At 34.8% G+C, this 13,174-nt stretch overlaps 1 protein-coding gene across 1 annotated transcript; it reads right to left on the bottom strand.

Annotated features, from left to right (window-relative positions):
• Nucleotides 1–11,800: 11,800 nt before the first annotated feature.
• LOC141640189 (GEM-like protein 1) lies at nucleotides 11,801–12,433 on the bottom strand. Its single transcript, XM_074449076.1, has one exon. It carries the CDS (start codon nucleotides 12,431–12,433, stop codon nucleotides 11,801–11,803), a length of 633 nt encoding a protein of 210 aa, XP_074305177.1.
• Between the last annotated feature and the right edge of the window lie 741 nt (nucleotides 12,434–13,174).

Here is a 13,174-nt window from a genome sequence, read left to right as displayed (position 1 = left end):
TTGATTTGTCCATGCTGAACCGTCGAAGAATCTTATCAACATAAGATTCTTGACTTAGTGCCAATATCCTCTTGGATCTATCTCTATGGATCCGGATACCTAATATGCGTTGTGCCTCTCCTAAATCCTTCATTTGGAAGTGGTTACCTAACCACTTCTTAACAGAAGACAACATTGGAATATCATTTCCAATGAGTAGTATGTCATCGACATACAAGATTAGGAACACAACATTTCTCCCACTAAATTTCATGTATAAACAAGGTTCCTCAACACTTCGAGTGAAACCATTTTCCTTTATAACGTGATTGAATCGATGATTCCAACTTCTAGATGCATGCTTAAGACCATAAATGGATCTCTTAAGCTTGCACACTTTGTTAGGATTTTTAGAATCAACAAAACCTTCGGGTTGTATCATGTACACCTCCTCTTCTAAATGCCCATTTGGAAAAGCGGTTTTGACATCCATTTGCCACATTTCATAATCGTGAAATGCGGCGATCGCTAACAAAATCCGTATGGATCTTAGCATCGCTACGGGGGCGAAGGTCTCATCATAATGGAGACCTTGGACTTGGGTAAATCCTTTTGCCACTAGCCTAGCTTTGTAGACATCATCATGTCCTTCTATGCCATTCTTGATTTTGAAAATCCATTTGCATTGAAGAGGTCTTGCCCCTTTAGGCAAATCTACCAAGTCCCAAACTTGGTTTTCATGCATAGAATCCATTTCGGACTTCATGGCTTCAAGCCATAAGGAGGAATTTGGACTAGAGATTGCGGCCTTGTAGGTAGCGGGCTCGTCACTTTCTATAAGCAACACATCGAGTGTTCCATCTTCTTCGATAAGTCCCACATATCGATCGGGATGGCGAATAACTCGGCCCGTTCTTCTAAGAGGAGGAGGGACAACCGTACTAGACGACGAAGGAACATCTTATTGCGTCTCTACCTCGGTTTGTGACTCTTGAACTTCATCAAGTTCAAAATTTCTCCCACTCTGTCTCTTAGAAATAAACTGGCTTTCTAAGAAGACAGCCTCGCAAGACACAAACACTTTGTTTTCTTGAGGTTTGTAGAAGTAGTAACCTCGAGAGGTTAAGGGGTAACCTACAAAGATGCATTTTTCGGATCTTGGGGCAAGCTTGTTGTCGTTCTTAGTTTTGACGTAAGCATCACATCACAAATTTTCATGTAGGATATATTAGGAACTCTTCCTGTCCACATCTCATATGGAGCCTTTTCGGTTATTTTCGTGGGACTATTATTCAAAGATCTAATTGCGGTTTGAATCGCAAATCCCCAAAACGAGTTTGGTAGCTCGGTTTGACTCATCATGGATCGAACCCTATCAAGTAGGGTTCGATTTCTCCTTTCGGCAACACCATTGAGTTGTGGTGTTCCGGGTGGAGTAAGTTGTGATATAATACCATGACTTTTCAAGTGTGAATCGAATTCAAGGCTAAGGTATTCTCCACCACGATCGGATCGTAGTGCCTTAATCCTTTTGTTCAATTGGTTCTCTAGTTCGTTTTGAAATTCTTTGAATTTCTCAAAAGCCTCACTTTTATGCTTCATTAAATAGATATACCCATATCTACTTAAGTCATCGGTGAAGGTTATGAAGTAGTCATAATTTCCACGAGCGGTGATACTCATTGGTCCACACACATCGGTATGTATGAGTCCCAATAGTTCACTTGCTCGTGTCCCTTTACCGCTAAAAGGATTTTGAGTCATTTTGCCAAGAAGGCAATATTCGCATGTTCCATATGATTGAAAATCAAATGATGTAATCACATTAGTCGAAATTAATCTTTTGATGCGATTCTCGTTTATGTGACCTAATCGACAATGCCAAATGAACGATTCATTTGGGTCACTTGATTTGATTTTCTTTGATTGAATGTTATAGATATCATTAGTCGGATTCGAGGTTTCTAAAATGTAAATGCCATTAATGAAAGAAGCTTGGCCTATAACCAAATCATTCCTCGAAATAGTACAACGATTGTTCTTAATGACAAAACAAAAACCGTCCATGTCTAGCATGGCGATTGAAATAATGTTTTTAGAGAGTGTAGGCACATAAAAACAATTATGTAAATACAACTCAAATCCATTAGGCAAAGCTAATATATAAGTTCCTTTGTATTCGGCCGCTACTCGAGCTCCATTTCCAAGGCGTAGATCCACATCTCCTTTGCTAAGCCTCTTCACGTCTCTTAAACCCTGTAAATGATTACAAAGGTGAGAACCACAACCGGTATCCAGTACCCATGTCGTAGTGGAAGTATAATTTATATCAATAACATAAAGTTCCTTAGGAATTTTACCTTTTGGAACGATGATTCCTTCCCTTATATTTCGCAAATATACGGGACAATTCCTAAGGCAATCTCCCATTCCATAGCAATAATGGCACTCATCATTAACTTGCTTGAAGTTTTTCACTTTCTTTCCCTTCTTCTTGAACCTTTTGCCCTTGGAAGCAAGAACTTGATTGCTTGAGCTCCCACTAGTTTTAGCATCTTTATCTTCCAGAGACAAAGATCCTATAGATTGTATGAGGCGGTCTTCCTGAGACGGGCTCACACGAGATCTAGTAGTAGTAGGTGGTCTAGTAGAAGTGATGAAGTTAAGGTTTCCATCCGAACCTATCCCAAAATGAAGTTATCTAGTAGTGTCGAAATCATTGTTGGAGCAAACGTCGTCAAAAACATTGTGGTATGACTCAATAGTTATTGGTGCGGTAGCGTTTGATGGATTCATTGTAATGAACTACAAGTATGGAGGAAAAGGAAATATTAACATTTGTCTTTTTAATATCATACTTGTAAATAAACAAGATATGAGCATTTATATAGTGACCTCTACCCAACTATTATAAATGATTCCAAGACCCAAATTCATATTAACTTGGGCACGGTGTGGCCGATGAAACCCTTATCAATATAACTCGGTGGATTAACGCTTTAATCGATTCTACTTTTAGAACTCTTGGTCGATAAAATTACATTAACATTTATCTTTAGCCCAAAACACATCCGACAAGGGCACGGTGTGGCCGATGAAACCCTTATCAAAAAACTTTTGTTGAGTTCAATCCAAATTTCGAATAAATGTGTCCATGATCCAAATTCACATTAACTTGGGCACGGTGTGGCCGATGAAACCCTCATCAACATGAATTCGGTGGATAGAAATTTATCACCCACTTCCCCTACGTAACAAGGTTTGTACCCCGGTGTGGCCGAGTGCACTCCCTCACGAAATAGGTTTTCATGGTTTCTACTTTTTGGTAAGGCTAAGTCTCAATTGATTATTTTAGCGAGAGGTCATGTCAATTTATTATCTATCACGTTTTAAGTGAACTAAAGCGGTGAATCTACGATAATTGTAATTGACATGGTCGATAAACTCGATTAAAAGAATAATGCATGTTTTAGTTATGGCGATTTAGCGATGCATGCAACATATAAATAAAATGCAAAACATAAATTAAATCCTAGTATGCCCTTCCTAAAATAGAAAATCTAATTAACTATTACATATTCGGAAACCAACTCCATTGGTCCCTTGAACTTCGGTTCTTGGCACTCATCTCGAGGTAACACCGTCTTTATGTATCGCTCTCTTGAGTGACACCGTCTTCAAGGAACTCCGGAATAATTAAATTAAATAACAAATTACATAATTTCTTATTATACATATGTAATTAAAATAAAATAAATCTATTAAATTACAAAACGATGATACGAGATCACAATAAATTACAACCGAATCGATATTCCCATACATTTCGGGTAATACCAATTAAAAACTAAGGCCATACTAAGTAAAAATTACATAATTCAAAAATTACATAAAATGAAATTATGACAATCATAAATAAAGTGCAGCATTATAATATGTATGAACATGCCCAATTTTATGCTAAATCGCCTTTAAGGAGCCAATATCGTATATTAAACGGTTTTTACGGATTTGCGTGATTCAACCTTTTAGAATCACAATAAATTACATAAAATCATATTTATGCACAAGTTAATTACCCTAACCAACTTAGGACTCAAAATTAGTCTCCACTAACTATTTGACTATAATTAACTTATATTTCTTAAAATTGTTCATTAATGGACTCAAAATTACAATAAAATGCTATAAACTTCAAATAAATCACAAAAATTTCAAATAAATTCAAAATTTGAAATTTAAACTTATGAACATTCTGGAAAAGTACCATGATACTCATAATGTTCAAAAAACTTAGGTTAAAATTTCAAAATTTATCGGGAAAAACAATGTTGCGGTTTATCGAATTTATTAATTATAATCATAATGAGGGAAAAAAAATTCATCAACTTTTCAATTTTCGATCTGAAAAAGATAATAAAATGCAACATGTGACGTTTTTCCTTAGTCATGAAGTATGTTTTAGCAATTATTCACTAATTAAGTCACTATTTATGCTATTTTTCATCAAAAATTCATAAATCATGCATAAAGACTTCATTAAAGCCTATAATTTTACACACATCTTTTAAAATTGCATGTGACAACATACTAAATTTATATGACCAGATTCGAAATATTTCTCATATTAACCTATTTTTCATTTAAATTCGATTTTTATCATGAAAAATCCATATTTCGAGCATAAAAACTCCAAAAATTCTGACAATTTACAGATCATCTAAAAATAATATATGTAAAAACATATCCGAAAACCACTGTAAAATTCGAAGTTTAGCTAATTTTAGTCCGAAAATGACATTTTAATCATAAAATCACATTTTTAATGCCATTATTATATAAGATGAACAATAAAAATCCATAAATTAACCAAAAATATCCTAAATACATTTTAGGATCAGAAACTTTAACATGCATAAATTATTTCGTGATATATCATAATAACACAAATTTACAAGTTTTATATGTTAATCGTATAACTCGAAAAAACTATAACCGATTTGCATGCAAACAACCAAGGCTATGATACCACTTGTTAGAAATCTATATCTCATTACTTGACATATTCATATATGTGTTGATATAATTTAGTCATAAAATTAAATGTTGATCTTATGCATGCAAACAATAATTAAATTAAAGAAGAAATCATCATCTTACATTGAATGTTTCGGATTTTATGGGCACAAGTAAGATCTTCTTCTTACTTGTTCTTGAGCACTCCAAAATGGAAGAACGAGGATTCAAGTGTAGAATCCCTCCCAAGGATTAATACCCAAGGTAACAACTTAATAAAATTAATATTATTATTACTAGAACAATATTAATTTTAAATAAAATTGACTTAAAAATCTTTATTTTAGTCTCTTAATTTTCGGTTAAGAGAGGAAGAAGTTTGGAGTTTTTTTATTTCTCTAGTTTTCTTAGAGAGCTTTCTTATTTCTTACACTAGAAATATTGTGTAAATTATGAATGAAAAATTGATAGAGAAAACTCTCTATTTTGTCCTTCAAAAACCGGTGGGAAGGAGAGAGAGGGAGCCAATGCATGGTCAAGTTTTTCTATCCAAGAAAACATAGGCTTGCATGGCTATGGCTAGGTGTAATTATATTGTTTTCCACTCAAAAATATAACATAATTTAAACACCATATTCCCTCTTAATTTCGGTCCACTTAAGATAAAATGGACTTCATTTTATCTTTGTCAATTTGTCAATTTGTCACATGTCACATGTCATGTAAAATTGTTATGCATTTTTAATATATTAAAAATCAACGCATTAATAAAAATACGTCATACACAAAATCGACTTAGTAATTCATAATTACTTGAACCAAAATAATTTACCAATTATAAATCACAACATCTTGTATTTGTAATAAATTATTCATCCAAATGCAATTGCTTCCTTAAACAATAATTTCATCTAAGTAATAAAACAATTCAATCACTTAGACCGTATCAAATTGTAATGAGATACGTAAATATTACTTCCAAAATCGTCCGTCAATTTTAAGTAATTTAATTAACCCGTATCATCATACGATCAATTAAATATTCAATTAAGAGTGTTACCCTTTAGGTATGACCTAAGGGGATCAACTGATCACCACCGTCGCACGACATTAATGTTAAACTCTAGTCAGCTAATCATTACCGATATGTGTGGACCAGTTGACAGTAAAATATTACTTCCCAATTGTATTCTTTAAAACGAGATTTTAAACATGTGATCATCATGATCGACAGTTGTGATCGCATTATTGTCGGAGGACACATATTCCAACAGATACTATATAGAATATTGAAGGTTTGATAAAAGTCAAGATCCCCAAAGTGATAAGTATTGGGGAGAATTAATAAAATAAGGGTAACCGACTTAAAAACAGATGACCAATATGTAGATTCCAAACTTTGTCTCTTTTTTTTCCTCAAAACTTCTAATTAAATTCAAGTATTAAAATGAATATTTAAAATATTTGGGGTATTACAAAAAGTCTAAGCAAGCATATAAGCGTGCAATGATTGCTTGTAACACCCCCTTCTTGCCTGGCCAAGATAATTGGGAGATGTTACCATATCGATTTATCTGACTGTGTCCGGTATCTACTTCTTTGTGTCTTTGATAGTGGATGGATGCATTGGCTCTTTTTTACCTTCCTCCTCATTTTGATGATGTCACGAGGGAGAAAGATTGACGGAATTATAGTGCTTAGTAGATACTTAGATTTAGACGTCTAACTATGGTGTTTTCCTTTTTGCGTTCCTAAAACTTATGGTTTAATATTATCTACTGATCTTATGTTTTCTATTTATATTCTTTGAGTTGAATTTTTTTGATATTGGAGTAGTATTCTTATGTTGTGGGGGAACATAAGTCATAAGAGACTTGCCATCATCAAAGGGGGAATTTCTTGAACCACATTTGTTAATGATGACAAGTCCTTAATCATTTCTTACCTCTTTGACTAATGTGTGTTGGCCAGATATGAGTTGTAACAGGTTTACAAGGACGGAGCTATTTAATGGAAGAAGGTTGAAGCATCGATCAAGTCTTTGTCTTTGTTATCTAGCTAATTGTAAAGGTGAGGAGCTTAAGCTCTGCTCGATCCATCTAAAGTGAACAACCCCGAAGACTGTTCAGTTCAGAGCAAGTTCATTAGGCACGATAAATCTGTTTTCTGAATTTTTGGAAATAATATCTTTTTATGGCTAAATTGTTTTTGAACAAAATCTTCTGATAGATATCTGCCCTTATCCTTTCTAAAGTATGCTTGATCAACAAGGAGGATATCATATTAGAATTTTATTAAAATATAAAAGGATAATTGGTTAAAAGAAAAAGATTTTTGCATATCTTTTATTTATCCTATCTTTGCCTAAATTTCATTAACTAACATTATCTCCTAGAAATAAGTCATACGTGATTCAGAAAATTTTATCTTTTGCACTTCATAATTTTTACGTTTGAAAGCATACAATTTTTATAAGATTTGTGAAATTTGGTTTAAAAGAAATTTTATCTTTTCAAAAGTTTTCTCGTGACTTAGATAATTTGTTTCGAGTGTTTAAGTCTTCTCATCTCTAGGCATATTTTGTCCTCAATTGTTCCAAGTTGAGAACCGTATAAGGAGACAAAAAGAGTTGTAATTTTCTTTTGGTGAGAAAATAGTCTTTGACGTGCGGGGTTGTACTCGAGTCGCGCGATCGGGTTGGTTGTTGGGATTTTATTTGTAATCGAGGTTGGTTATAAGGAAATAATAATAAGAGAGAGAGAGGGGGAGAGGGGGAGAGAGAGAGAGAGAGAGAGAGAGAGAGAGAGAGAGAGAGCGTGGACGTAGACCATTAGAGAGTAGGTCGAAGCACTTTAAAATTCTTGTGTTCACATTTTTCTTTTGCTTTTATTTTCTCGTTGCTTTTCTCTTTTGCTACTCACGTATACAATCAGATCAGTACAATACAGTTCATATTGTTTAAAAAGTCACCTGAACTGTTTAATTCGCATGTGTATTGATTTAGAATTATTCGTGAACGCACTTTTCGCTATAAATTTTAAAAGGGTACTTAATTAACCTCCTCCCCTCTTAAGTGCCAGATCAATAAAATCAACAACCCCCATTTATCCAAGAGCCTTTAGCAAGACATCCCCAGATAAAAGAGACTGTTACAATCTCGGTTACCCGAGGTAGTGAATAACAAAGATAACAAATCAAAGTACTTGAAATTAAATAAATGAATAGCTTTAAAAGTTTTATCACATATGTTCTCAATCAATAAACTGTGAAGTATTTATTACAAAACAACAGCGAAATAAATAGTAAAAGTGTTTAATTAAACTATGTGACAATTTAAACTCCAGGGTATGCCATCATCTCACGCGCCAGTCTTGATCCCTGTATCCAAGAGAGCTATTAAATCATCTGTTTATTTTAATCTACTCCCCATTTAACGGAAAATATTAAATAGATCGACACAGGTCACCATCAATTAAATTCACTTGGTTTAGGCTCCAAAATCGTCGCTCTGATACCATTTTATAACACCCCCATTTGACCAAGAGCCTTTAACAAGATATACATTCCCAGATTAACTGGGTTGTTACTTGCTACCATCTCGGTTGTCCGAGGTAGTACATATCAAAAGACAAACAATAGAAGAGTACTTTAAACTTTATTGCATCAACGTAAGTAAACTGTCTTAAATTGTCTTACAAATTCCAAAATCAATAATTAAATGACTATTCATCAGAGCGGAAGTCATATTAATCAAACCAGAAACTAAATTGCCATACGGCTTTACTGATGGTACTCGACGTGCCCCTCACCCCTGCTAGCATCCAATGTCACAGCTCACAATTCAACACCTGTAAGACTTCTGCTCACCATTTGCCGGAAATATAAATGGATCACCGTAAAAGTTATAAATAGTTTTGGCACAATAATGCACACAGTCAACCAATGATTGAGTAGAGACAAACTAAACACACATGATATCATTAATAATATTAGCGCTTGTGATTGACAACAACAGTACAATAACGAACACAATAAATGATAACAACCCGGTCTCACGTCTCACACGTGCCAACCATCAAGCAACATTGTCGTAGCACAACCCCCTTCGACACCATGCTATACTCCACCATGGTACAACCCCCTTGACAACGTACCATAACATCCTCATCATCAATAGTACAATCCCCTCGACAACGTACTGTTAGACATCCACGTATATATTCGCATCTCGATTCAATAATCGCAACATTAATAACCAATCATTCAATACATCAATCACAATGGTAATAACATCATATTCAATTCATATTAAAACAATAAATAACGATTGCACAAGTGAGTAGAGAATATCCTTACCTTTTAGCAATTACGTGAATACAAGCGAATTAGTAATGATCTTCTACAAATTTGTTGCAAAGGAAGAAATACGAATCTACACTTGCAAGAAGCAAAACCCCAATTTGATTGCTTAAGATCTCAACCCCCCCCCAGATTATCAGTTTTTTGTGTAAGACTTGGAATAGAAGCAAAATGGTTTTAGAGCTGATAAATATGAGGTATATATAGTGTTTGGATAGGTTGACACAAGTCTAGGAGAGTTTAAGATAGTAATATAATAATATCTGGAAGTTACGAAAATAAGAAATCACGTGCTACTCTAACAAATGATTGCTCGATCGAGCAACACACCTTGTTCGTTGCTCGATCGAGTATCCTTGACTCGATCGAGTTGAGTACTCCATGAACATCAGGAACATTTTTAACTTTCTCGTGACACTTTTGACTCACAATAAGGTTTGTTCGATCGAATTATAGCCTTACTCGATCGAGCACGCTATAGAAATGACGGGTATTAGAATAATATGACTAATCATTCTAATGTAAGACTACGATGTCTCTGAATAACGGATATAAATATTAGGATTATTTAATTGAAGGTATGTATTAATATACTTCGTAGTTAATAGAAAAAATTGTGTTTTACCACCTATTATGTTCTATTTTTTTCAAATTAACACCTATTATGTCTAACTTTACAAATAACCACCTAATTTTTATGCTTTTCCCCACCATTATCACCTAAATAACATTCTTGTGACGGTTTTGTGTACTTATCGACCAGATTTCATTTTGACGACTTCCGAATATTTACAATGTCCAATCTACCCTTACTTTTTACATACACTCACTCCCTTACTCAATTAACTTTGTCATCTTGAATCCTATTGAAATAAAAACCCCATAAACAAGAACAATCGTCACTTTGCTCATATCTTCAATTGAGTACCTAGGTTCTTCCTCATCTTCTGGGCAACTTCGGGTTTGTTTCCCCCTTTTTTTTTCGAATCAGTTCTTCAATTAGGCTTCTTATGTGTTCATTTTTGTTGTTAATTGTTTACAATTGTATTGGTTTCTCTTTTTTTTGAATTCCTGGGTTATGTGTTCATGTTTGTTCTTCAGTTAAGTTTCCCTTTTAATCCAATTATTTCTGGGTTTTGTATCCATGTTTGTTTTTCAGTTAAGGTTCCCTTTTAGATTCATGGTAATTAATTTCAGTAAAGTAGGTATTTTACATGAATTTCTTACACTTAATTTCAGGCATAATGTCGTCAAATTTCGATTAATTGACACCGGACAAATGATAATTGTCTATTGCAAGCTACCGGGAAGAAGGATTGCAAAAACCCAGATGTGGTGTCCTTGGAATGCGGAAATAATTAATGGTGGTGGAAGAGTAGAAGAGGAATTAACCCAGAATTCTAGGGTTCTAGTGTTAATGGTGCAGAAAGGGGAAAAATTGATTTCTATGGTTCTAGTGAAACTAGAATTTAGGTCGATGTGAGTTGAGTGAAATAAGGAAAGTGAATTGGGGGTAAGGAAGTGAGTGTATGTAATAACGGTAGAATGGTCATTGCAAATATCCGAAAGTCGTTAAAATGAGATCGAGTCGATAAGTATACAGAAACGTCACGAGAATGTTAAATAGGTGAGAATGGTTTGGATAAATATGAAAATTGGGTGGTTTATTTGTAAAGTTGGACATATTACTATATTAGGTGGTAATTTGTAAAAAATGGAACATAATAAACGGTAAAATACAATTTTTCCTAGTTAATATGACAAGCTGCCAAAAAAAAAAAGAGACTGTATAATGTCAGAAATTTTTAATCTTTAAATTTGTGATTTTTCATTATTGATGGTGTTAAATTGAATTCGCAAATCGCAATCAAATGCTACATAGTATAGAGTTTAACAGACGTTAACATTAAGTCCTTACTGCTAAGCACTCGCTTGGAATGAGAGTAATTAAGTTAAAATGAACTAAAAAATGGAGGGAATGGATGGGGATAGGAGATAGAAATGGGGAAATATAGTGTAATAGTTCCTCTATTAGGGGAGGGGGAACTATTACACTATATTCCCCCATTTCTATCTCCCATCCTCATTCCTTCCCTCCATTTTTTAGTTCATTTTAACTCTATTACTCCCTTAATAATTACTTTTATTCCAAGCGAGTCCTAAGCATTAATAATTCGGGCCCTCGATGCTAAAAAGAAATGTGAAGTTTTAGAGTTTAGACCCTTCAACCGCTGTTAACTCATAATTTTATCTCCAACTTAATATCGCTTAATCGAAATCTAAATGGAAAACACAGTGATCGACGTTAAAACAAAGCACAAATACATTAGAAATTGAGATGATCATCTAAAATGTTTACACCAAAACCAAAACCAAAATCAAAACGCAAATACAAACCAATAACTAGTTTCTACTACATTACACATTTTTGTTTGATTAAACCAATTCATTCCCAATGTTGAATAAGCTTGTTCAAATTCTTAAACGCCTTATCATAAAATATAAAAGCCATGAACCAAAACTCATGCCCATCCTTTGTCAAAACAACAATATACTTTTCTCCCGGTCGAACCGGGTTTGACGATGAGTTCGCCGCCATTATCTGATCCGCCATCAAAACTACCTTATAATAAACCCACTGACCCGGTCCACCCTGCTGACTATAACCGGTCCAGACGGGATTATCACTCCTGAAACCAACCCGCTTGTTCGAAATATACAACGTCCCCAAAACCGGTCCAGTAGTTGTAGACAAGTAACAAGCAAAAGCATCTTTAAGCTTTTCTCCATTAATATCACCAAATTCCTTTCTAAACACGTTCTTGCAGCCCCCATCAGCGATAACCCGGGCGGCCTGGTCGAGCCGGGTCATGGCAATGTCGACCAAACCGGGTCCGGTTCGGATGTGGTTGTAGAGGTTTCCAGCGAAGGTTTCAGCTTTTTTGGCAGCGGAATCGAATCGACGGCCGAGATTGTTGACGGCATCGGATGACGACGATGACGGTGGCGGTGCCGGGGTGGTGTCGAGGTATGGGTTTGTAGAGGGGATGGTGATTGCTGTGGAGGTGTTGGTTGCCATGTATTTAAGTTTGTTTTGATATGTAAAATAAAGGCAGGTGGAGTTAAAAATGAAAATTGGAAAATGTGGAAGTGAGGGAATGGAGTTCTCTAGAAGTTAAACGGTCGAATTAAGGAATCGATCGTATCGATGCTTCTATAATCTGTATAGTTGTAAAGGGAACGTTTCTCCTTCCTTGTGTTATGCTAAGCAAACTCATTACGCTTCTCATTCGTAAGAGTATAATTCTATAGCAAATGGGTTGAGCCTGGCAGTGGGTTAAAGACCCGACCCAGACCCTTTAAGTCGGATCCAAATGAGTTGGATATGGTCTGAATTTTTGGGGTTTAATGGGTAATGTAATGCCCCGTAATTTGATAATAATTTATATAAATAATTTACGTAATTCGAATAATTAAATAATTAATTAATCGTGTTTATTTAGCATTTTGCAAGTGAGTCGGGAATTATTAATAATAAGCGAGACGAGTATATAGTAAGTAATTAGAAAAGGAGCGGGTTTCGTAAATGGGTCGGATCCGATTAAACCTAGACTATAAAAAGGAAAAAAAAACAAACAAAGAAAACCCAAAACCTAAACCTACGTCGTTCGTGCGTGAGTTGCGATTAAAGTCGACCTTAAACCGTCACAAGGTAATCTCGTAACTACTCGCCTTAAATCGATTGTAACTTGTTAATTAGACCGCTAGATGACGAACCTAGGGTACCGTTGTGACCGTGGGACATCGGAGATTGTCGAGG

The sequence above is a fragment of the Silene latifolia genome, unplaced genomic scaffold, assembly GCF_048544455.1.
Source record: "Silene latifolia isolate original U9 population unplaced genomic scaffold, ASM4854445v1 scaffold_73, whole genome shotgun sequence".
Lineage (NCBI taxonomy): Eukaryota > Viridiplantae > Streptophyta > Magnoliopsida > Caryophyllales > Caryophyllaceae > Silene > Silene latifolia.
This window is presented reverse-complemented; position numbering and strand designations above follow the sequence as displayed.